Raw genomic sequence first — 26855 nt, 5'->3', positions numbered from 1 at the left:
GGACACCAGAAATAGGCTTCACACATTGTACCCATATCAGGAATCGAACCCGGGTCTTCGGCGTGACAAGTGAACGCTTTAACCACTAGGCTACCTGACCGCCCCGTGGGGTATTTGAGGGTAGTGTGAGGTGGGTAACATAAGATGGGTGGGGTGTTTAGGAGAAGGTGTGAGTGAGGGTGTGAAGTGTGAGTGAGGGTGTGAAGTGTGAGTGAGGGTGTGAAGTGTGAGTGAGGGTGTGAAATGGGTGGATACAGGGTGGGGTGAAGGGGTGGACAGGGTGAATAAAACAATAGCAGTAAGTAGGGTTCTATTGATGTTGCACAAGAACGGGTGGATAAGACCAGAGAGTGAACTGAGTTAAGGGTAGATGGGGTGGCTTATTCACTGGCATAGGTCTCGCAGGGATTGTTGTAACATTATCATGAAGAAGAAGAAAGGCATTGTGTAAGCACTACATATGACCCCAGATTTCTAACAACATGAGATAGCCCTTACTCAATGCCCAATCAGAATATATAGATTGAGCCAGTTCATTGTGTCACAGGGGTGCCAGGCTGATCCTTCAGCACATGTTACTCTCCATACAAAGACAACTTGTAACACTGATAGGAGGAGAACGAATAACACCAAATCTATTCTGATCATTGTAGGGGAGGCAATATAATTCTTCAGGATAAAACATACATATATTACTCCCCTTGAAACAAGTTTAATATTTGATATGACTCAACATACAATCAAAGGCTTTGGATAAAGCACATGTCAAACTGTAGGAGATTAGAAGAAAACAGCAAGATTGGATGTGACATTGAGTTTACCGGTGCCATGTGTTGAAGGACCATGCCACATGGCTTATATAAACACTCCCACAAACACAGAGGAGGCTGCAGGGAGAGGCTCCAGGGGGAGGCTTGATCACACCTCACAGGAAAGTGAACCGGCCTCACAAAACAATTGGTATAAAAGTGTGAGAGAGACCGTCCTATAATCACTGCTAGTAGGACAACTTGGAGTGTTCTCTGTGGTTGCTTGACAGTGCACGAGAGCCTCCCTATGGGCTGCTGCGAAATCGTCCCAGCATCATTCAAGTGGCCAATTACAAACACCCACAGGCTATGGAGAAACGCATTAGTTTCCATCTTCCCTTACTCCATCAGATCAGCTAAACAGTTTTGTTTCCACTCATGTCATATTTTTTTGCTTTACACTTGTGTGTGATGGACATGAAGGGTATGTGGACTTGGCCATTTGTGTTGGTGCTGGGGGTGCTGGGACTAGGGCAGGGAGAGGGGGTGGAGATGTCCCAAGCCCCCCTCGCCTCTCCCCCACCCCCCAGGGCAGGATTATACTCAGTGCTGCTCAAGCTGCAGCGCCAAGTCGCAGACATGGAGCAGGTGCAGGAAAAGGACAGGTGAGTTGCACTTAATGATTCGTTTAGAAACAGGTGTATATGTTAATGCATGGAACGATGGGTTTGTCAGATATGTCATTGATACACACGAGATTAGATTCATCTGCTTATCTTGTTTCTTCACACTTGACTTAACATTCAGTGAAGAAACGTGTTTATATAGTCTAGGATAGACACACCTGTTCAGTGTATGTATTTTTTACTATGGTAAGAGCATCAAAGAATATGATTGCGGCATCACAAAAACTAAGTTTATCAGTTTTCCCTTCACTGATATACAATACTTAAAATAATAATATAAAACTTCTAAATTATTTTATTAACATTTTTGTTTATCAAGGAACTATATATATATAATCTGAATATGAATTTGTTTAACTATATACATTGTATGCTTGATTAAAGTCTTTGGTTTGTAACAATTCACCAATTCAAAATTCTATACAATACTAAATCTAAAACCTTTGATAGGCATTTAGAAGTTGGAAGAACATGAATACATGGCACTTTTTCATGTAAAGCAACTTCTTTATTCTTTGTAACTGAATACATGACATTTTTTTTCGGGATAAAGAAATTATCAATAAAAAAAGTGTCATGTATTCAATTTTAACTCTTGCCCCAAAATATAATAAAGGGTGAATAATAGCCATTGAAAGTCTTTTTTCACAACATCGAGCATTTGATGTCGTACTGTTAACAGGCATAACCATCAATTGAAACTGGTTACCATCAGGGCCAGAGGGTGACCGATACCTCATAGAACCCTTTGAAATATGATGCATTTCAACCAACAATTTTCACAAGCAAAACCCAAACCAATGAGGAGGATATAAATGGATATAGGGAGACAACAGGCTGTGAAGATGGAGACATCTTAGAGTTTAATCTTTGATTTATGTGATTTTAAAGAGAATCGTCCTGGGCGTGTGACGGGCTAGGCGAGAACAGAAGTACATGATACTCCCTTTGTATCAGCTTTGTCAGAGCAACGTTGAGTGACACCATTATTGTGCTTGATAAGGGCTCATAATAAGGAAATATGGGCCCCACTCATGGGTTGAACAATCACTTGTAACTATATCAACTGTGAGTGCACTCAAACACATGTTCAGTGTTCACAAAGATAACATAATGGCCCCGGACAAGGGTAAATGTTATGTGAGTTGAATTGTAACTAGCGTTCATTGTAACAGTTTATTGTGGTAGCTTTTTGATATTTTATTGAATGCATTATCAGGGCTAGAGTAAATAGTCTCTGGTCCGGCACTAAGCTTAAGGTGTAAAACTCAAGAAGAGAACAACACTTGACCTTATTATCTTCAAATGAAGAAAGTAAAACAGATCAATTCTATTTCCTAGTTTGCTGATCTCTCTGTTCTAATTAATTAATTGTAAAAAGGGCCTGGAGTGTCAATATGTAAATGAATGATAAAGAAAATGCAACAGAGAGAGAGAGAGAGAGAGAGAGAGAGAGAGAGAGAGGGAGGAAGAGATAAAGGTGAGAGAGAGGAAGAGAGTGAGAGAGAGGGGGTCGATAAAGAGAGAGGGAGGGGAAAGAGAAAGAGAGAGAGAGAGAGAGTGAGAGAGAGTGGAAGAGAGAGAGAGTTATAATGAACATATGATGCTGTGTTAGGTACTAGCTGCCCCCTCACTCACTCACTCACTCACTCACTCACTCTGACCACAGGTTGATATCTATGTACTAGGCATGTTATCCCTGGCAACTACAACATAACAACATTTCATGACAGAATACATTATTGCTTTCCCAAAGCAGCCATGGTTTATAATTTGAACCCTCGGGGTTGAGGCTAAGCGGAGCTATTCCTTTATATCGATTTAAGTAGATTCTTTCCTGCACAACGATGGATGATTTCCATTGACGGGTTGACACACAGGTCAAAATGGAGGATTTACACAATAGTTTGTCACTTAAGGTTTTCATTTTGGGGAGTCAGGTTTTAAAATTAATACCTTAACAACTGTCTTGAGGCAATTAGGTAGCTGGGAGGTGGTTAGAAATGAATCAGATTTCAAACGATGAATGAACCAGTGAGTTACCTCCCCTTGTAATTGGCCACTGAAAGTAGTAGGCTTTGTCGATCGGTTGTGCCAACAAATGTTTGGCTGTGAAATATTGATGAATACTACCTGTCAAGACTGAAAGGTCAAGAGTAATAACACTCCCATAATTGCATATGTAGCAGGGTATGGAGTCATCCCACAGATGACATCCTTACCTTGTCAGTGTAACAGGGTGTGGAGTCATCCCACAGATGACATCCTTTCCTTGTCAGTGTAGGAGGGTAGGAGTCATCCCACAGATGACATCCATACCTTGTCAGTGTAGCAGGGTGTGGAGTCATCTCATCCCTAGCGTTCAGTTTGGATGATTTTAGGAATTGTTTTGTAATTTTATGTTCAGTGTTTAAGGAAATGGGTTAGAATTGGTCTTTAGTAATAAGAATTGAGTAACCGGATCGGGTGGTCAGGTTCACTGACTTTGTTGATGCATGTCATCGTGTCTCAATCGCATAGATCAATGCTCATGATGTCAATCATTGGTTTGTCGGGTCCAGACTCAGTAATGCACACTCCGACATCATGTAGCTAGGATATTGCCGAGTGTGGCTTTAAACAACAAACAAACTTAGAGAAAGCTGGAAACCAGTCTGGCAAAAGTTGGCCATGCCGTCAGACTGGACTGGTGGCCTCTCATGCCTGTCGTTGAGTATGTAGTATGATGGAGGAATAAAACCAACAAGAAGTTAGTCGCAACTTCGTCTTTTTAAGTTTCCTTTGATTTATTGTTCAAGTTCAGATGTTGTTATTAAGTAATGATTTCATCAACATTTAAGATCTAATGCAAATGAAACATAAATTGAAATAATATTTCTTATTTGTCTAAATTCTAAACAAAAGAAGATGTTCTATGTTCCAATTTATCATAAAGTGAGTGATGATAAAAACAGTGGGCCCTTTGGTATGTTTATTTCTTGTTCTTTCTTGTTTGTTTCAATAAGCGCCCCCTGACTATAACTTTTACATTAGTCTGTATGTAATCTTATAAGAGCCCTGTACTAAACACTAATGGTTTTTTTTAAACTAGAGTTTTTACAGATGACACAGTGGTGTGTATAAGGGGTGTATAATTGACTGGTAACTATTACCAAAAACATTTCAGTCTTAACAATGTTGTAAACATTTGTTTGATCTCTATCGCTTGATCTCAAACAACAAATTTAACTAGTTGTGTATGGTTATAATAATACCCTCAAACCCATGTCAGTTTGCTAAACCCCCTCTCCCCCTTGTCAATTATAAAAACACTATAATTTTATTTCGCATTTCAATATACACAAATAAGGTAAAGATACAACCAACTAAAAATATATCAGGACAATTTAAAAAAATAAATAATTTGTCTGGGTAGCAAGTGAAATGATGAGTGAAATTTTATTTCGTATTTCAATACACACAAATAAGGTAAAAATACAACCAACTAAAAATATATTAGGACATTTTTTTTAAAAATGAATTTGTCTGGGTAGCAAGTGAAATGATGAGTGAAATTTTATTTTGTATTTCAATACACACAAATAAGGTAAAAATACAACCAACTAAAAATATATCAGGACAATTTTTTTTTAAAATGAATTTGTCTGGGTAGCAAGTGAAATGATGAGTTATGTCACCAGTAAGTTAATGTTTTGATGGGGGGAGGGGGGAGAGAGGAGATTAACTCCACCCTGTGTGGCCTCATCCGCACCATCACCTGTCGTGTACAACTACACAAACATCATGCTCACATCACCTGGCAGACAGGAGACAAGTACCCAGGACACCGACAAGTCGGGAAACATTTCATAACATCAAACAGAAAACTGAGGGGGAACACTAACCTAGTTCCCCTCATCCCAGTCCCCGCTCACCTGGTGGAGAACACTAAACGATCATTTGTAAAACCTGTACACAATGGCAAAAAGACCACCTCTCATTCTAATCTGTGTACCTTTTAACCAGAGATAGCCTGTTGGTGGGGTGAAGCAGTGGACTTGATAAAGCAGGGTTCTGCCCTCCGACGGGGTCTGATCACCTAGCAGGGGCCAGTGGGAGGTATGTTTGACAGGGTCTGATCACCTAGCAGGGGCCAGTGGGAGGTATGTTTGACAAGATCTAGGTGGGAGGTATGTTTGACAGGGTCTGATCACCTAGCAGGGGCCGGTGGGGAGGTATGTTTGACAAGATCAGAGGAAGCAGGTATGTTTGACAGGGTCTGAGCACCTAGCAGGGGCCGGTGGGGAGGTATGTTTGACAGGTTCTAGGTGGAAGGTATGTTTGACAGGGTCTGATCACCTAGTAGGGGCCGCTGGGGAGGTATGTTTGACAAGATCAGAGGAAGCAGGTATGTTTGACAGGGTCTGAGCACCTAGCAGGGGCCGGTGGGGAGGTATGTTTGACAGGTTCTAGGTGGGAGGTATGTTTGACAGGGTCTGATCACCTAGCAGGGGCCGGTGGGGAGGTATGTTTGACAAGATCAGAGGAAGCAGGTATGTTTGACAGGGTCTGATCACCTAGCAGGGGCCGGTGGGGAGGTATGTTTGACAGGTTCTAGGTGGGAGGTATGTTTGACAGGGTCTGATCACCTAGCAGGGGCCGGTGGGGAGGTATGTTTGACAAGATCAGAGGAAGCAGGTATGTTTAACAGGGTCTGATCACCTAGCAGGGGCCAGTGGGGAGGTATGTTTGACAAGATCAGAGGAAGCAGGTATGTTTGACAGGTTCTAGGTGGAAGGTATGTTTGACAGGATCTGATCACCTAGCAGGGGCCAGTGGGAGGTATGTTTGACAAGATCTAGGTGGGAGGTATGTTTGACAGGGTCTGATCACCTAGCAGGGGCCAGTGGGGAGGTATGTTTGACAAGATCAGAGGAAGCAGGTATGTTTGACAGGGTCTGATCACCTAGCAGGGGCCAGTGGGGAGGTATGTTTGACAAGATCAGAGGAAGCAGGTATGTTTGACAGGTTCTAGGTGGAAGGTATGTTTGACAGGATCTGATCACCTAGCAGGGGCCAGTGGGGAGGTATGTTTGACAGGTTCTAGGTGGAAGGTATGTTTGACAGGATCTGATCACCTAGCAGGGGCCGGTGGGGAGGTATGTTTGACAGGATCCAGGTGGGATGTATGTTTGACAGGGTCTGATCACCTAGCAGGGGCTGCTGGGGAGGTATGTTTGACAAGATCAGAAGAAGCAGGTATGTTTGACAGGATCTGATCACCTAGCAGGGGCCGGTGGGGAGGTATGTTTGACAGGATCCAGGTGGGATGTATGTTTGACAGGGTCTGATCACCTAGCAGGGGCCGGTGGGGAGGTATGTTTGACAAGATCAGAGGAAGCAGGTATGTTTGACAGGGTCTGATCACATAGCAGGGGCCGGTGGGGAGGTATGTTTGACAGGTTCTAGGTGGAAGGTATGTTTGACAGGATCTGATCACATAGCAGGGGCTTTTTATTCCTATTGACCATTTAGAAACTTGTATATTTATCTAAGTGTCTTTGAATTTGGAGAATCGTGTCATACTTTTCCCACACAAGAAAATTCATTGTTGTGGCATTCTCTACTTATAGACATCAGAAAAGATTTGAATTATGAGAATCATGCAGTCTTTTCTTTTAAAACCCCTAACACAAACTCAGAAGACTCGACAGCTCAAGCATAAAAGACAACCAGCTCCAGATGGGCTTCTTGCCTCCCACAAGTCCGGATCAAATCTCTGGAACTTCCGGGCTGCAATAACAGAGGCCTTGGTGCCGTAGTCTCAAAGAGCAAACCATTTGTTCACTCAAAGAGCATGGCCAGAGCCAAGGCTGAAACTAATCTCAGCCTGTATGTTTATTTGATAAATAGATTAACACCAGTTTTATTTAAAGAAGCCAAGATTACATCGAGATAATGTTAAGGATTCAGGGGAAACTAATTAAGGGATTTTCTACATCCTTTATGTTGTTTGATTTTTATAAAACAAGTATGTTGTCGCCAGGTGTCTTCATGACGGGGTGTAGGGGATTCTTTACAGGACAACGGCTGTATCAAAGCAGGCTGTATCAAAGCACGTACGCCAACAAAAACAGTGGAGGATTTCTTTTGTACGAAGTGCAATTTGTCAGTGTGAACCTAACATTTTTAAGTTTCAAATCCTTGCTGCTGTGCACATGTTTGTGTAGATTGATGGAGTTATAGTATTGTTCTAATTGTAAAGTCTCCCTAGACTTTATCTTTCTTAAATGTATGGTTTCTAGGCAGGTTAAAGGTGGTTATGTCGTGTTCGAGATTATTGCACTTATATAGAGATGTTAATGCATGGGTGTGTGTGTCTGCTTGTATTAGTCCAGACTAATGCGGGTTCTTTAGTAGTGCTAGCCCACCATGTCACAGTTTTACATGGATTGCAGACTCGGACACAATATACTGACTCTGAGATGACCAGTCCTGGTTTTTACCCTTAATGCTGAGCACCAGGCAGGGAAACAACTAGTACCTTCTTTTAACAAATTTTGTTATGACATGGCTGTGATCGAACCACAAACCTTCTGCTGCCCAGGCAGACACTCTATCCATGCCATGCAGGTGGTTGGTTAGTTAAAACCATACAGACAAATGAAAGATTGGAAAGGGAGGTTGTAATTTCATATTTTATTTTGCCCCTAATCAAACATCATAGATACCTACTACTGAATTAGGCGGTGGGGTAGCCTAGTGGTTAAAGTGTTCGCTCATCACGATGAAGACCTGGGTTTGATTCCCCCAGTGGGTACAATTTGTGAAGCCCCTTTTTTGTATGTCCTGCCGTGATATTGCTGGAATATTGCTAAAAGCTGCGTTAAACAATACTCACTCACTACTGAATTACTTCCCTTCATAATCACTCTCCTGTACATAAAGACAACAAACAGTGAATGGATCTGTGAACTTGATAAAAGCAGTGTTCGAAATACCTGCCTGCCCGACCGTCCGAGACGGGTTGATTTCAACTCAGGCTGCCAGATTTTCAAATCCCCCTGCCCGACGGTCGGGTTATATTTCATATGTAAAAATATTCAAAATATTTGCCGATGATAAGCATTAATTCACATGTAAAGATGAATGATAAAATGTAACCAAAAAGAAACCCCGTTAGCTTATCCTGAGAAACATATGATTATAGTGGGCAGGCAGGTTTTGGTCAGGGCTGGCAAGTATTTCAGCTAGCCAGTCCTGTGGTCTGGCTGAAATTTTTGGGAGTTTCATACCCTGATAAAAGGGTGCAGTTTAGTATTGAGTCACTTAACTTCTAATCTCCCTCAGGAGTATGACACGCCATGTCTGCCATCAACACCCTGAAGCAAGACCTTCAATGGCCCTCCCAGAGCACCGTTCCACAAAGTAATCGTAGCGCTAGGACTCTTAGACTAACATTTAGTCTCTGAAATCTTATATTACACAATATGCTTCTTGACTCTAAAAATTTATTTATTTTCCCTATGCTGATTTCAGAGCTAGCTTGAGCTTGCTAGACTTGCTTTTGTATGCATTTCATAAAATAAATATATTCCACAGTCATGGTGCAGGACTATAGGACTCTCCTTAGTCTAGGTTAAGGGATTTACGATCACATTAGTGCTACGATCACTTTGAGGGATAAGGGACAGGGCCCTGATGTGATGATTCAAAATGACTTGCAGGCCCAAAGGGACACTACTCCAGCAGATTATCAAAAGTGAAGTTGATAGTTTTGCCGGAATCCACGTCCATCTGGCCACATGTCTTGGTATGATGGCACAGCTTCCCCAACACACAAGGGTATGCTCGCAATACTTTCAACTCATTTACCATTCCGGTGCCGTTTCCTGACAGAGAGACCAAAGCTGTAGCTGCCAACATGTCTCTCCGTTCTGGCATTCCCGTCTCTGTGTTCGCCATTCAGTCGATATGTTCTGCCATTCCATCCAACTGTTCTCTAAGATGGTTGTGATAAACGTAGCCAGTCAGAATAAGGGCAGGGGTTAAGTGCGCCAAGGAGTCCGAGATCAGATGTTTGATGCCAGGTCTCATGGGGGATACGGTACCAGACAATATGGAACTGATTTGGATATAATTGGACAGCAAATATCACTCCTTGTACCTTATTTTGGAAATTCTCCTGTGGGTTGGTTATGCAATATATAACACAGTCCTGGTAATAACATATTTATCGTTGTATTCTATCTAAGTGACTATTGGTTATTCTTCTCCAAAATATATTGGTTCAGTATACAAAGACATCATAAATATGTCCGCCTACCGATCTGAACAAGCTGAACTCCCTGAGAAACATTCTGTCGAGATTGCATTCAAATCTTCCATATTATCACAGTGGAGCAAAGTCAAAGTTTCTGTTTAGCGCTGACATTAGCTATTGTTGAAAATGTTGACAAACAAAAGACTTACAGATAAGCAACACTATTTTTTCTTCTTGTAATTTCAAGTACCGTTTTTGAAGACAATGATATAAGTTTTTAACCACATCATTTTAATGTAAAGACCACATTCATGTTGTGATTATTGTTTTACTGATAACAAAAACGTATATATTTCTCAGAGTGATTCGTGTGATGTTTTATGCTTCTTGGATTATACAGTAACAGTAAATTTAACACACCACAGAAAACTTAATGTACATCATTCATTCTTTCAAAATCAATCAGGGAAATGTCTAAATAAAATATCTAAGACACTTCAAGGTCATAAAAGAACAAATTGAAATCCCCCTGGAGAACGATGCAGAAACAATCAATGAAGCATCTTTGAAGTGGCATAATTGTGTTAATATGTTCTAAAAAAGCAATATCAAGGAAATTGTAAGACCAAACACTGCCAGGCATGAAACCTAGCCACAGGCTACAGGGAATTTAAGATGATGGCAACAGTTTGTGTCAGGCTTCCTATTTTAGGGACTGGCCATTTATTATAGGGGAGGCAGGCCAGTGACACTAAGGGGGACGTGAGTATGTGCGTATGTGTGTGTGAGGTAAAAATTACAGTTCTATTTGAAAATAAAAATATAAATTTGATATTACTTAGCGACTGGTAATTTATTATAGGGAGGGGGTCATGAGTGAATGTTACACATGTTGTTTTTTTGTTGTTGTTGTTTTTTTTGGGGGGGGGGGGGGGGGGGGGGGGTTATGAAAAAAATGTTACAGAAAATAAGGGGGGCAGAAAAATATGAATTAGTCCAAAGACCAATCCCTTGCCCCCCCCCCCCAATAATATATGACCAGTCCCTTACTTGGGGGAAATATTATTTGAGTTGACGTAGGAACGTTATTATAGATTTTCTCATCCATCTGCAAGGATATTGGTTTAATCACCTCTTTAGTTCATCTTCGTGCCGAGATATGATCTCTCCTGGTACAGCAGGCAGCCATATTAACTGTCTTACCAAGGAAGACATGGCATGACCCATCAGTGCGATATGCTAGACTGATTTGTTAGCCACTCTTGAGTATGAACACATGATCGATTATATGATTCAGCAGGCGAATACAGACATAGTAAATATTTGTGTAGGAGTAACATTGCTTTGATTAAGAAATTCTAGGATGAACGGTCTGTGTATTACGTTATTTATAGCTGTAGGAATACATTAGTGTTTTAAGCCTTCCCTTTGAAGAACATCAAACAACACCCTTAAGATCTGTATGCATACATACACATGTATAAAATACACTTTGAAAGGGGTTTCGGAGTTGATTAATTGATTAAAAAGCTGCCCAATAAAATACTGATTTGGAATGTTAAAATGGATGCCCATTATACTGACTGGTGGATGTGTAACTGATGTCCCTTGTCAGACTGCTTGTCATGTTGTGTAAACTCAAACATTTAAAATGACAAAAATCGTAAGCTGCCAAAGCCTGATGTCCCACTTGATAATGCCAACTGATGGGTCTGAGTAAGATAGAAGTCTCACCAAACATTAATATGAGGTTCAGGCTCGTGAAGTAGTCTTGTCATGACCTTGACTTCAATACTGTATGTTTGATGGGCATTTATTGATAATTGGTATAAACAGTCTCTGAGCCAGCAGTAAGCTTAGGGTATAAAACTAGAGCAGAGAGCTACACTTGACTTTATTTTCTTCAAATGAAGAAAGGACAGAGAAATAGAATTGGTCTGTTTTTCCTGTCACAAAAGTAGGGAAAAAGTGTGATTAATCATTGTCAAAAAACATTGGGTTGACAATATGTCAAGTACTAATAAAACAAAACAAATTTCTTGAAGTTATTAAGACAAGAATATAGGAGTGAGTGAGTGAGTGAGTGAGGCGAGTGGGGACGAGTGAGTGAGTGAGTGAGTGAGCGAGCGAGCAAGCAAGCAAGCAAGCTAACGAGCGAGGTTTTACACATCTTTCAACAATATTGCAGCACTATCACGGTGGAGGTCTCCCGTCTTCACATACAACCCAGTCCTTTGGTGTGACCAGTAAATGCTTTAACCACTAGGCTAACCCAATGCCCCTAAAATTATCATAAAAATATTGAAAAATTTAAAGAAATAACTAAACAAAGAGAGAGAGCAGAAAGACATACAAGCCTTTGAACATGACCATGAGGGAGTTTATTATCAGGTGCTTTTCAATAATGATGCATTTATGCCCAACTTCAGTTCCCTTTTCCTCAAGACAAAGAGAGGTTCACCCAGTGCTTACATCTTTGAACATGTAACTTCACAAAATTGAATAAATGGATATAAAATATCAGACAGGTTTGTGAGTTGCCACATCATGTTACCCCTGAAAGGGCATTTCAAGTAAGCTGTAGGCTTTTTTGTGAAGGAACATTGTGAAACTTGCTCAAATCTGTCATACAATTGCTTTCAGGCTGTTAATCAAAGCAAAACTTTCAGTTTTTGTGTATTTTTATTCAAATCGTAATCTGAGTCGCATATAAGTGCAATAGTCTTGAAAACGACGTTATGCCTCATTTCACCTCACCTCAACATACTTGAACAGAGTATTTCTCATTCTATAAATATTTGTGTATATGATCTTACATTTGATTCGCTGTTATAGATCGACTCATGGATGTGATCCTTTCATTTCTTTAACACTGTACAAGGGTTTCATTATTGGCAGATATCAGTCATAATTACCATGGTGAATATCTTCTATATATCCTTTTATAACCTCCCACTTCTTTATTATTGTCCACTTTGTTTGATATGAAAAATTTGCAATTTGAAAATAATGGAATATTCTTGGTAATCTATGAATACCAAAATCGTCAGCTTATGGCAGAAATTTATCAAACCCACAAATTTACCCCTGAAAAACAATTGAAATCAGTTTCAAGAAAAAAGCTTAATGATTTAACACAAAAACCCTGAAAACGAGGTTGGACATAGCTAACTAGAATGTTGTTGACAACATTTATCATATCTGATGTTTATTCACAAAGAAACTCAACCATGTGAAACGAATGATTAATCTTGGTCTATGTTTACAGAACCCGTCTCCGTCGAATGGAAAGACGAACAAGACAATACCGCGACACGATGATCAAAGCTGAAGCTGAAGTGGTCCAGCTGCGCCAGCACATTGTGGAGCTTCGGGAGCGCTTTGGAGCCATTGAGGAGCAGTCGACAAACATCAAGCTAGACATTACACGACTAGACTTTCAACAGCGCGAAACCAAACACGAGATGACCTTGGTTAAGGATGCAAGGCCATTTGAGGATGATCATGTGTTTGAAGTGCGGCATAATATGTCACAACTGATGAGTGTGAAAGAAGATTTGTTTCAAAGTTATGTTTCTTTGATGGAGGACGTGCAGGGTTTGCGAAAAAAGGAAAAAACAAATAGTGACTCAATTTCAAAACTTCAAAATAGATATGGCAATGTTGTTAAAATATTAAAAGTTCATGTAAAAGATCAGAGAAGGCATGGACGAAATGTGAACAGGTTAGAACTGAATCAAACAAATGATTCCCTTGTTTGGACCAATGAGGACCTAGATTCCGGTGACGGCTCGGGGGATATGAGCTTTGAAAGTCGGATGTCAAGACCCAATACAGGTCCTCCAGATGCAGAAGAAGGTAGTGGAGATGGAGATGGTGTGGATGTTGACACTCTCCTTCCCACACTCAACACATCAAGTGTCAATGGTGTTAATGTGGTAGATCTGGAAGACAGACTTCAAGTATTAGAGCAGCAAGTCAAGGGCAAGCTTGACAACGCAGACAGAGAAGAACTAGAGGCCAGGATAAAGGACCTTCTGAAGACACATGACTCCTACTTTGAACAAGAGATTCTAAAGCGAGACACGGACATTGAGAACGTGGAGCAGCAGATGGTCCGTATGGGCGAGAAGATCCATGGGGTTGAGAGTCGGGTTCTGTCCATCCAGCTTGGGGACTTCATGCAGAAGCTGCAGGAGTCTCTCATCAACTTCACCCAGAATGTCATCACCCTGGATCAGTGGAAGATGGCCAGCGATCAGATCATCAACTCCACCCAGTTCAACCAGCAGCAGATTGCACAGATGACCAACATGATCCTCAACAACTCCAGGGCAGTCGGTCAGATGGACTGGAAGATGACCGATCAGCGACTCCTTAGTGACCAGCAGTACCGAGTTCTCAGGATGCACATCATCCGCCTCAACAACAGTGTGCAGGACCTTCGGGAACATGTAGAGTACCTTGGCAGCATCAAGTCTGGAAGTCCCACCACCGCCCATCAACAACCTGGGTACACACCACCATCTGGGGACGTCATGTCCCGCGTGGAGGACCTAGCCCTACAGATCATCTACAACGAGAACAGGATCGCCAACTTGGAGAGCAAGGTCCTCAACCAGACTTTGTTCCAGTGTCAGAAGTCCAGCAAGGACCTGTACCAAGATGGCCGCCTGCTGACCCTTGAGAAGGAGATGTCGGCAATGACCAGCCAGGGATTGCTGCTGAGTGAGATGATCAAGAGAGTTGACCGGGCTCTGTACCGGGTACACAGTAACTGCAAGAACAACACAGTGTTCCTGCACAAGCTGTGGTCGAAGGCAGCAACATGGCAGCTGTACATGCCCATCATCAGCCTCGTGCAGCAGGAGGTCACCAACCTCCTCACCACTGTACCCACAGGTGAGGACATAGAGACATAAAACTTCTGCCCGCAACCCCTGACTCGTAATTTTTATGAATCATAAACCCTGGCTGGAAGTAATTAAAAATGATTAGGGTTAGGGTTTGAGTTTGTGTGAGGGGAAGCAAGGGGTTATGGGTGGAAATGTTTTCACATAGCCAATGAATAAGGGCTCCGGCTATAAGTTTGTTATTTACATTGGAAAATTACACACAGTCTTGTTGTACTATTGAAATTTTGAAAAATTTCACAATTGTTTTGCAAATATTCTGAGTATCAGCATATCTGAGTATCTGGAGCTCTGATGATTTAAAAGTATTTCTCAGTGAGAGCGAAAAAGTTTTTTTACTGAGTACAAGGATATGATGTTGGCAAATAGTTGCAGTAGAGATTTACAGCTGTCAAAAAGATCTGAGAACAGTTGTGAAATTCTGTTACCTATTCTGAATGAGTGGTGTCCAATGCCACATTTCAGTACTGATGATTTAATAGTATTTGTCAGTGAGAGCGAAAAAGTTTTTATAACTGAGTACAAGGATATGATGTTGGCAAATAGTTGCAGTAGAGATTTACAGCTGTCAAAAAGATCTGAGAACCGTTGTGAAATTCTGTTACCTATTCTGAATGAGTGGTGTCCAATGCCACATTTCAGTACTGTAACATATGTCAGTTTAATGTGGCGAAATGCCTCATCAGCTCAGTTTATAGATACATTGTATTTGACACTTTGGTGAAACCCACGAGCCAGGACAATGGTGATGACAGATCGAGGCTGACAATCAGGGCAACCTATGACTAGTGCATACTTGTACAACAATTGCAGTAGCTTAGACAACTGGGCCACCACTGACCCATTTCCAAAAAAGGTTAATGGTTAAAACAGAGTACTGATGTATCTACATTACATTCAGGTTATGGGCTAACATCACATTCAATATTCAGAGGATATGTCAAGAAAGTCTGATTGTCAGATTTACACACAGAGCGATTTGTAAGATTTTGTTTTTTGAAAGTAATGACCCTTCACTATTTGTTCCAGATTGTGATGGCTACTACAAGCGTGGGTTCCTGGACTCCGGGAAGTACATCATATACCCCAAGGGGGCGCTGCAGTCAGTGTTCGTCTACTGCAGCATGGAGGCCGATGGTGGTTGGACACTGATTCAGAAACGTGTGCATGGCAAGGAGAACTTTAGTCGATCTTGGGCGGAATATGCCATAGGATTTGGTTCCGCTGAGGATGAATTCTGGGTCGGCAATGAATTCATTCATTTGATGACAACGCATGATAACTATTCTCTCAGGATCGAAATGACGGATGTCTTCGATGGATACTGGTTTGTGGAATATGATGAGTTTGCAATTTCAACAAAAGAGGAAAATTATAAGCTACGGGTTCATGGTTTCCATGGCAACGCTACAGATGGAATGGACTATTCTAATGACATGGCCTTCAGTACACAGGATAAGGACAATGACCTGAGCAGCACCCACTGTGCTCTGTACTTCACCTCGGGCTGGTGGTACCGCCATTGCCAATACAGCAACCTCAACGGCCGTTACGACACCGGCATTGTGTGGTTCAACAGTGACTGGCAAGACTGGATTCAGATGAAGACTTCAGTAATGAAAATTAAACCTAGATTATGATTAGGAAAGTAGCATAAACACTATAGATATTATCAGGGATTTTTAAAATGAATGTTGACACTTTGTTGCACATGTTTTTATGTCTCAATTTTACATTGTTTTATTGTTGACCTAATTCATAGTATGTCCCTGTCGTATTTCTACGGATTCACTGATTTGCATTATGGCGTATCGTCATGGTATTTCTAGCTGGATGTTTTGTGTTGATGTGGACACAGTCTCATCCCTGAGATCTGCCATGTCCATTTAGAGTTTGCAGCAGTGAATTTATACATATCACTTGTCAAAACACTAACTATAACTTGATGACAGTAACAGTGGTTTCTGAAACATTCTTCCACTGTTGGACGTTGCAGCAGACGTCACAACACCAGTGGACCAACTCCGTGTATAATATGCTGTAACTTCTACAGCTCTGCTGGACGTTGCAGCAGACGTCACAACACCAGTGGACCAACTCCGTGTACTATATGCTGTAACTTCTACAGCTCTGCTGGACGTTGCAGCAGATGTCACAACACCAGTGGACCAACACCGTGTACTATATGCTGTAACTTCTACAGCTCTGCTGGACGTTGCTGCAGATGTCACAACACCAGTGGACCAACACCGTGTACTATATGCTGTAACTTCTACAGCTCTGCTGGACGTTGCAGCAGATGTCACAACACCAGTGGACCAACTCCGTGTACTATATGCTGTAACTTCTACAGCTCTGCTGGACGTTGCTGCAGACGTCACAACACCAGTGGACCAACTCCGTGTACTATATGCTGTAACTTCTACAGCTCTGCTGGACGTTGCTGCAGACGTCACAACACCAGTGGACCAACACCGTGTACTATATGCTGTAACTTCTACAGCTCTGCTGGACGTTGCTGCAGACGTTGCTGCAGACGTCACAACACCAGTGGACCAACTCCATGAACTTCTACAACACTGACCTCATCACATCGTCTTCACATTGATAGTCCATTTCCCTGTCAATATGTCCACTATAACACTCCAACTCATACTATCACACACTTCGGCATCTGACTGTGTCAGATTCAGCATAATATATCATATGCTTCAATGCAATGAAATACAATAATTCATAATAAAAATACACCACTTTAATACAGGTCAATATTGAATGAAAAGTCCACAAATAGAGTTTTTGGGTACATCAGTGAAGCAAAAAATGATATCAATTCTTTTACAAACTCATGACAACTTCCCTTGTAAGTTTCAAAATTAAAAAGAACGTAAACCCTATAGGTTTAAACTAAAGTCTTATAGAGACAGGATGTCACCAACACAACACAGACGTCTCCAACAGTCATGTTTAAGTGGGCGTTTATTCATGTTCTCAAAATGTTACATGACCGTACATACAGTTTGAAATCTACCTGTCACTTTGTGCTATCATTCCCCACATTTTGCACAATGCATCAGCAGACACATTTATGACTGTTTTGACAAAGCTAATTTCAAAATGTCACCCCTTTCTAAAAATATCCTATTACCTCGAGAAATACCCCCCACTATCATCCATCCCCATCAAGATGTTACTTTTCTTAATCTCAGGGGAGTCTGGGAAGGGAAGCTATTGCCATGCAGGTGTACTAACATGGAGATCCACTCACACCTTGTCAACAACATATTTGGCATGTTCATATGATAATAACAAGGTTAAAATACACAGCTAATGTGACTAATTATTTCAGTGTCAATGAACATGTGACCTTGGTAAATTATTCTTACATATTACATAACCGGGATTATATATCCCGTGAATGTTATCCTCCATTGCCTACCTCCCATCATAGAATGCACCCTTTAGATGCGAGGTTGGTCAAACTCAAGCTTTCATGTTGTTATTTCTAAGACATCAAACGAATGTTACAATCCCCCTCAGTGAAGGAAATCAGGTGAAACACGTTTTTCACATCTATTCAGAACAACATACTGGTTTAAGTACATTAATTCTCTTTTGATGTGGCATTACAGTAAAAAGATAAAGCACTGTGTTTCAGAGACTGCTACGAGTGAGTGGTTTCTCAGCAATAAGTGATATTAACGATTAACTTTACATTTTCCTTAAAAATTAATCTGTCACTCAAATGGCAGGAATTTGTTTGATTGTCATAACATTCACTTTAATTCAGTAAGATGTTTATTAACTGCAATATTTATTTCACTTAAATTGTTAATGCCACATGTGTTGATATTTTGTGTTTTTCTCTAGTGCAGCACATAGCACAGTGCCTGCTTTATGTCATTATGTATATATGTATATACACTTCAGTATCAGTGCAATCATAATAAATATTCACATATGTATAACCGCTCTTTGACTCTTTTTAAGAATTCATTACAGCTTATACTTTTCTAATGTGCGCAGGAACATATACCACTAAAAAAAAAAAGGACCACACAATTCTTCCATATTCATGTCATAACATATTAAGTATTGTAATATGAAAGAATTTGGTGGTCCCTAATGTTTTTGAGTAGTTTATGGCATCACAGATTAACTATAGAAATATGAAAGATTTGGGTGTACCTTGAGTGAGTGAGTGAGTGAGTGAGTGAGTGGCTGGGTGAGTGAGTGGGTGGGTGGGTGGATGGTTGAGTGGTTGAGTGGTTGAGTGGTTGAGTGAGTGAGTGAGTGAGTGAGTGAGTGAGTGAGTGAGTGAGTGAGCATGTGCCCCAAACTTTCAATCTCCAAGCCGAAACTTGTCTCTTAGCATCATTTTAAGTCGTTTCATTTTCATCAAAAGGACTATCACCAGCTAAGTTTACTTCACTAGGCTTTGGACTAGTACTAGAGTCACAGACTCCATTAATGCTCATACAATGTAATATCGACACGATTCCAAGAAAGAATTCATCATACAACTTCAGAGAATCTAGTAAGACGCCATTTCTTCATCAGACCTGTTGCCATGAACTCACAGACCACTGCCACAGAGAATCTGTTCCTGATTGCTCAGGACGGTCGGGTAGCCTAGTGGTTAAAGTGTTCGCTCGTCACCCCGAAGACCCGGGTTCGAATCCCGACATGGGTACAATGTGTGAAAACCATTTCTGGTGTCCCCTGCTGTGATATGCTGGAATATTGCTAGAAGTGGCGTAAATCCATACTCACTCACTCACTCACTCACTCACTCCTGATTGCTCAGTATCACCACCGACCTAGCTAATACCAGGTGTGAACATCTTGCAAGATACTTCTCCACAGTTCCCCCCAACACACATTCAAACTGTTTTATTGCAGGAAATGATTATGAAAAAAGCACATTACTACATCATGAAATAATCATTTATCGACATGGTATATTTTTTTCAATTAATTGCCTATTTTGAGGTTAAATTGTTTCATAAATTATTTTTATTAACTTTTTACATTTCTAATTGCTCCTCCTTTCTAAAACACTATGCACTCCTTTTTCTCAAAAGTTGTAATAGGGCTTTCTCTAGAAACCTCCGACTGTCAACCATGAGACAAGAGGCAGTCAATCTACTACAGACCCCCAGGATGGCAAAGTGATAAACAAAGACTTCCAATCTAAACATAAACAGACACTGCTGACCTTTCCCTGGGGGCTTTGATCCTCGTGTTCTTATTACCTCGTTATGGGAGGCCCTCCTCAAGGGGAGATAACCCTGGGTCACTGTTCACATGGGTGGCGAATATAGTTACACAATTCCAGATTCACCTGTGATAGTCTAGTTCTCTACTTCTCTTCAGCTTGAAACAATAAATGTTGCCAAGTTCTATTCAGACACGATAAAATTCTAAAACCGTTCAGCATATTGCAAAATTTTACATCAACAGCCATTCTGATATGTTCTAACATCCATTCTACACTGGGTATTTCCCATACGTTTAAAATGGAGATATATCCCAGGTTACCTTGCTAGCCAGAGATATGTATTACTACAGTGTAACACATGGGTTAAGCACAGGGATGAGCTCTGTGTGGCTGGTGCAATAATGTTTAACATTGTATCTGAATGTGGAGCAGGCGTTACAGTGTTATCAACCGGGGAATCCCAGGGGAGGTAACAGCTTCTCGGCAATTGTACAGCTGCCAAAACACATGCCTTCAGGCCAGGATCAATTAAATGTTAGATTTTCAGCCATTCACTACCCAAACCCTGATTTGCATCATTTTGCTGTTGACCAGTACACAGATGAAGAAACGTGTGTGTTGTCTTCAATCTTTACTTGATGAAATACGCTATATATATTATCAAACAATTGCCTTCATTAGGGCTGGGACGAGTCCAAATTTACTACCAAGGTACCCTACCCCCTATTACCCGACCCTACCCGGGTACCCGCTGTAGGTCTCAAGAGGTAGGTACAAACTGTCTGATTGGGGAAAGTTTGACCGTAGCTCTGGTAAAATGTGTTTAGATACATGTATGAAACGATCTGGTGTATACACTGAAGTTGAATGAAGGTTTATTTTTATTCAAACATATGAAAGTCAGAAGGAAGTAGTAGTCAGGAAGAACTGGGAACATTAGTGACTTTAAACATAGAGTTTTAGATACTTTTTGTCATTAAACAATATATCACGTGACTAACCACGGGTCCGGGTAGTCCTGTGGGTACCCGGGTCCTACTCAGTACCCACCTGACCCGAGTACCTGAGTTACCCGTCCCAGCCCTAGTCTTCATTTATAGTAAATTACAAGAATCTTGAATAGTTTGTTAAATTAAATTCGAAATAATAAAAGATTCCCAAAATACATCTAAATAGGTAAGTCCCTTGTTTACTTCATCCTTGACATATTCCTTGCATGTTAGTGAAAAAAATAATGTGCCCTTTTCTCAAAGATGGTTGTATTGACATACCCAGAAGTCAAATCTTGATTCACGACTGCTTTTATGAGTATGAGTAAGTATTTTTTCAAGAAAATATTAATTTAGCACATGTGTGTGTTGGTAAAAATAATTGAGTTCCTAAACAGATAAAAAAAGGCAGATCTCAAATTAAAGTCAAACCCCCCTCACCTCCCTAAAACTTGAAAAATCTCTACCCTATTTACAGGTTAATATGAAATGAATATAAATGAGAATAAAACCCAGATATTCGTGAAAGTATTGACCCCATTGAAGCAGAAACCATATACAACAATTTTACAAAAAGTGAGAAAGTTAAGTGTAGCAGCATTAGAGAATGCGGCTATAAACAGCAAATGTTGAAAGGGTAAATATATCTGTGGCATGAATGGGACAGAATAGACTAACATATAGTCTCTGAAATGAACATATCGTACAGAAAAAAACAGTTGGTTCAGTTATCTTAAAAAAAATCTAATAAAAAGGGAGCCCAGTGATTCTCTTTATTTTCAGATACTGCAGTAATTTAGACTTGCCAAACATTATAGACTTGCATGGGCTGTAGTTGATATAAATGTATCAGGGTCTGTAAGACAGACTAGGGACAGAACAATAGCAATAGCTATCACTGTTTCGGGGCAGCCCCTTGACATTCCCTCTAAAGTATCAACGCGATTACATCCACGATGAAACTGAGGCAGTCACTCACAAGAAATTACAACGGTGGTCCGTCCACGACCACACATCCCGTGGGACACCAGGGCCGTAATATTACCCATGTGGGTCACCCCTTGCCCCTGAGGCACCCCTCCAATTGTTCTACAGTGCCGAGGGCTATAAATTTGATGTGTGAGTTACAGCAATATCATGTCTTACACGGGACAATGGCGAGGTTTGTGTGGCACTGGGTTTAAGTGCAATCAGTAAAGACCTTGCATGATAAACCTTCAAGGTTTGAGGATGTTGATCCCAATAATGAAATCTAAACCAAGATATAAGCTCTAACTTCAGGAGTGATTGGTGAGTAAGATCATCACAGTGACTTCTAGAGCACAAAGGTGATGGACGAGGTGGGGTGTACGACTAAATGATGTCCCATGATATGTGTTACGCTCAGAGAGTGAGTGAGTGAATGAGGTAGAGATGTTCCTGGTATATCATGGTGGCCTGTATATGACCATAACTGTGCTGGCAAACCGGTGGTTGATAGCATGAGCAGAATATATTGCCATGTTTGTTAAGCCAGTGTCACCAGTCTTGCTCAGTGAGCAGATTAACATTTTGTAAAATTTGTTTAAAAGTTACGTTTGCCTTAGGCATATAATAAAATAGTGTATTTCAGATTTGTCTTTTTTACTTGACATGTTTTTGGGGATTGTCAAATCAGTATCACTTGTTGCTTAAAGGCAGAGACTTTAAATCAGAGTCAAAACTTAAAATACATTCAATGGTATAAGGGGGTCAGGATGTGGAGGTACTCTCCTGCCCTGCCAGGATCTACATGTTTGGTGTTTGAATCTCAGATTCACCCTGATTATCATCCTTGGTCTGTCAGTACCCGTCTATGACCTGCATCACTTAGCTTCCACATGAAGCTGGCACTCACTCACTCACTCACTCACGTTCAAATTCTCACTCGCTCACTCACTCACTCACCCACCCACCCACCCACTCACTCACACACGCTCAAATTCTCACTCGTTCTCTCACTCACTCACGCTCAAATTGCCACTTGCTCTCTCCCTCCCTCACTCACTCACTCACATACTCACATAATCTGATCCAGTCTTTAAAGCACAGACACAAATGTACATGAGATTGAATAGACAGAACACATGCAGCCGCCTGCATGTCTTGCTGTAGTTATCTACAGACAGTACGGCCTAATTGTTCAAACGGCAACAACATGAACCAACATGGACCTTCCACTCTCTGGGTGGACACTCTACCACTAGACTACGGAGGCGGTCGACAACCCTGGATCATAACAAGGGAAAATCATGGATGTGAACCCTTTATCATACAGGCTCCTGACATGCCTAAGGGGCACAACTCTGCACAACAGTGTAACGGGTATACACATACTACAAATATATCTGAATCTAGTGTAGAATTGCATCTACAGGGGATATGGTGGCTGCAATGACTGTTGTGTATGGACAATAATGAGCTAACACTTTACCCACTGGGCCACCTGCCCTGGTGTCAGTGAGTGAGTGAGTGAGTGAGTGAGTGAGTGAGTGAGTATGGTTTTACGCTGCTTTGAGGAATATTCCAGCAATATCACAGCAGGGGGACACCAGAAATGGGCTTCACCCATTGTACCCATGTCAGGAATCAAACCCACGACGAGTGAACGCTTTAACCACTAGGCTTCCCGACCGCTTCCCGACCGCCCCCCGACCTGATATGAAGATAATGAAGTGACTTACCTGGAATGGAACTGCATCAAAGAAGATAGCTAGGAACCAGTTGAGGGTGACGGTGGACACCTCGATGTCAATGTCCATCAGGTGGCTGGAGAGCGTGGGCAGCTTCTCCTTGATGAGGTCTTTCAGGACCAGCTGGTCAGCCTGGGCACCCACCAGGTTGTGGTCGAAGTAGCTGGGGGTGAAGTACCTCTCCGTGATGGCCACCAGGGTCCTGTACACAGTCACAGGGGGTTAGTGCACTGCAGCAATGTGTGGGTGGGGTGGGGGTGGTTAGGGGGGTGTAAAGTAACTCTCTGTGATGGCCACCAGGGTCCTGTATCAGTCACAGGGGGTTAGTGCACTGCAGCAATGTGTGGGTGGGGGTGGGGGTGGTTAGGGGGGCGTAAAGTAACTCTCTGTGATGGCAAGCCAGGGTCCTGTATCAGTCACAGGGAGTTAGTGCATTGCAGGAATGTGTGGGTGGGGGTGGGGGTGGTTAGGGGGGCGTAAAGTAACTCTCTGTGATGGCCACCAGGGTCCTGTACACAGTCACAGGGGGTTAGTGCACTGCAGCAATGTGTGGGTGGGGGTGAGACAGGGTGAGGTGAAAAGGGGTTTAACATGGTCATGTTCAAGATTGTCACACTTACAATAGCGACATGCATGCAAGTGTCTGTGTGTGGCTGCTTGTACTAGACACATCCAAGGAACGAGCCACCGGCCCTCCACTATCAGGACAGAGGCTGTATCAACCAGACCACAGAGAAAGTTGGGAGGGGAACATATTGTATAACTGTGAGGCTATTCCTCTGACCTATCCCTCCATTTATGTCCTTTAGTGGAAAACAGGTGACACCAGAACAGCTCTCTCAAGTATTTTTCTTTGTTTGTGCTGACTTTTTATTACCGTATTTGACGCAATAAGCGCCTAGGGCGCTCTAAAAATTAGAAATAGGGGGCTCTTATTAGAATATAATTTTGGTAAGAAAAAAAACACAGTTAAAAGATCGTCGAATACGGTATTAGCTTGTTTACAGAATTTTTGTCTCATATCTTGGCTTGCTGGTCGAAATTAAAATAGAAATAATATTCTACCCTTTTTCTGTAGATATAAAAGGTCGGTAGGATGACCAATACAACTTGAATTATTCTTTTTGTTTCGCATTTTTGTGAAATGTGAATATATGTAAAGATTTATAGTGTTTAAATGAGAACAAGCCACACACTGCTTGGAGTTAAAGTATTTGTTGTAGCTATGATTTACAGTGTGAGTGAACGTTTACACATCCTGGAGCATGCAACATATGTCGGAATCAGACAGGGCTAAATATTTGTGAATTAATTTTTTTGTAAGTGTAATTATTTGTCATTTTGGTGGTAACAAAAAAAGCAGAAATGAACTTTCCGCTACATTCCTGATTTTAGGGGCTGTGGATATGTAAACCAAGTACCCGTATTATACTAAAATGACTAAAAAATGGAGTTTACAACCTCAGTGCTCAGATCCAAAGAGTGACAAGGTCTTGGATTAAAATACACGAAACAAAAAGTGTGGAAGTCATTATAGCCATAGGGGGCACGGGTGGCCCAGTCGTCTAAGGCGCCGCGATTCGCTGTGCAGAGTTGCGTCCCTTGGGCATGCCAGAAACCTAAGATTGTGGGTTCGAATCCTGGTTCGCCCTAATTATGTTTCTAGGTTTGTCAGCACCATACCCATTCTCGTGGGTTTCACCGAAGTGGTAAACGTGTGATACCTGCATCACTTCGGGCTTTCCTCCCACATTAAGCTGACACGCCGTGATAAAACTGGAATAATGTCAAAAGCGGCGTTAAACCCAACTCACTCACTCACTCATTACAGCCTTGAAGTAGATAGCGAGGTGGAACATGGCCCAAGTTCCCAGCAGAAATAACTTCCATATTATTCTATAATCTTCGTTTTTCTTGAAATCAAATTTTGTCAACTTCCTACTAACAAGATATTTGTTTGTTGTTTAAAGACACACTTAGCAATATTCCAGCTATTTGACGTCTGTCTGTTAGTAATCAAGTCAGGGCCAGAAAATCCAGTGATTGACATCATGAGCATCGATCTGCGCAACCAGATCCTGTTAGTTGCCTCCTACAGTTGCTGTAGACCAATTCTTAACAGGATCTTCATGGGGCCTATCAAAGATATTTCCAGAGTAGGGTTAAACTGACCAGAAAGCATCCTGTGCATCCATGAAGAGCAGCGCCATGCCAACAATGAAGTTCATGCCCTGGCAGTATCCGATGGAGGGGCTGTGGATGCAGAAGGCCAGGAGGATGTCCTGCATGTCCATGATCTGAAGGTGAAGGTCACACGCGTCTACACACCAGCAGTATACTTTACACAATCTCAACAACCACATCACTTCTTTAATTCCTTGCACATGTATCACTTGACTAAACATCAGACTAACTATTCTGTAATCTGTATATAGGTGTGATTTTCATAATCCTGGGAGTCTCTAACTAACTCTTTCATACATTGGCTGGATTGAACCATACATGCATGAACTTCTGATACTTTGAATAACCATACCAGCTTCCATAACACCTATGTGTGCAGGTTAGGACATTAATGATCCTGTACTTAACAGTTGTTGTCTGTGTGTCTGTCTGTGTGTCTGTCTGTGGTCACCATGACAACTCACCCCTCTGGATCCTGCCGTGGCGAACTTGACATTACTCGGCATTGTCCGCATCAGGTCCAGGGAGACCTGCTTCCTGTAGCGAGCAGCCAGCTGAGGAAGAACAAGTACACAAACTCTCACTACCTTCTTGAAACACATCTATGTACACTCACAACATGGATCAATCAAAGATGAATTATTACACATTATGGCAGACTTTCCATGATTTCTGAAACAAGCACCTATTTCTATGGCCTAGTTAATCCGCCAACCAAGGCTTGAGCGCCCTATAGATTACTGATCCTGCAGGATACCAAGACTTGAAAACCCTCAGATTACTGATCCTGTAGCCTACCAAGACTTGAACACCCTCAGATTACTGACCCTGTAGCCTACCAAGACTTGAACACCCTACAGATTACAGATCCTGTAGCCTACCAAGACTTGAACACCCTACAGATTACTGACCCTGTAGCTAACCAAGACTTGAACACCCTACAGATTACTGATCCTGTAGCCAACCAAGACTTGAACACCCTACAGATTACTGACCCTGTAGCCTACCAAGACTTGAACACCCTACAGATTACTGATCCTGTAGCTAACCAAGACTTGAAAACCCTCAGATTACAGATCCTGTAGCCTACTAAGACTTGAACACCCTCAGATTACTGATCCTGTAGCCTACCAAGACTTGAACACCCTACAGATTACTGA

The 26855-nt window shown here is 41.6% G+C and overlaps 2 protein-coding genes across 16 annotated transcripts in view; one reads left to right on the top strand and one right to left on the bottom strand.

Moving 5' to 3' along the window:
- The window catches only part of LOC124141828, a 153075-nt gene that overhangs the window by 27459 nt on the left and 98761 nt on the right, over positions 1–26855 (bottom strand). For all 15 annotated transcript variants that reach the window (XM_048389014.1, XM_048389016.1, XM_048389015.1 and 12 more), the window contains 3 exons: positions 26160–26249; positions 25684–25808; positions 23503–23713 (listed from right to left, as the gene is read on the bottom strand). In XM_048389014.1, coding sequence (XP_048244971.1) covers positions 23503–23713; positions 25684–25808; positions 26160–26249 — 426 coding nt within the window. The remainder of the gene's footprint in view (positions 1–23502; positions 23714–25683; positions 25809–26159; positions 26250–26855) is intronic.
- LOC124141800 lies at positions 574–18558 on the top strand. Its single transcript, XM_046509922.2, has 3 exons — positions 574–1414; positions 12946–14579; positions 15620–18558. The coding sequence occupies exons 1-3, from the start codon at positions 1188–1190 to the stop codon at positions 16228–16230; spliced, it is 2472 nt and encodes an 823-aa protein (XP_046365878.2). The 5' UTR covers positions 574–1187; the 3' UTR covers positions 16231–18558.

Source organism: Haliotis rufescens, unplaced genomic scaffold, assembly GCF_023055435.1.
Source record: "Haliotis rufescens isolate VD_foot unplaced genomic scaffold, xgHalRufe1.0.p SCAF_8, whole genome shotgun sequence".
In the NCBI taxonomy this organism is placed as follows: Eukaryota; Metazoa; Mollusca; class Gastropoda; order Lepetellida; family Haliotidae; genus Haliotis; species Haliotis rufescens.
This window is presented reverse-complemented; position numbering and strand designations above follow the sequence as displayed.

Bases quoted from the DNA above. Each gene is read 5' to 3' on its own strand.
- LOC124141800 (XM_046509922.2), top strand. From the start codon at position 1,188: ATGTCATATTTTTTTGCTTTACACTTGTGTGTGATGGACATGAAGGGT. The intron at 1,415-12,945 runs GTGAGTTGCACT...CTATGTTTACAG, and splicing joins CAGGTGCAGGAAAAGGACAG to AACCCGTCTCCGTCGAATGG. The intron at 14,580-15,619 runs GTGAGGACATAG...TATTTGTTCCAG, and splicing joins CCTCACCACTGTACCCACAG to ATTGTGATGGCTACTACAAG.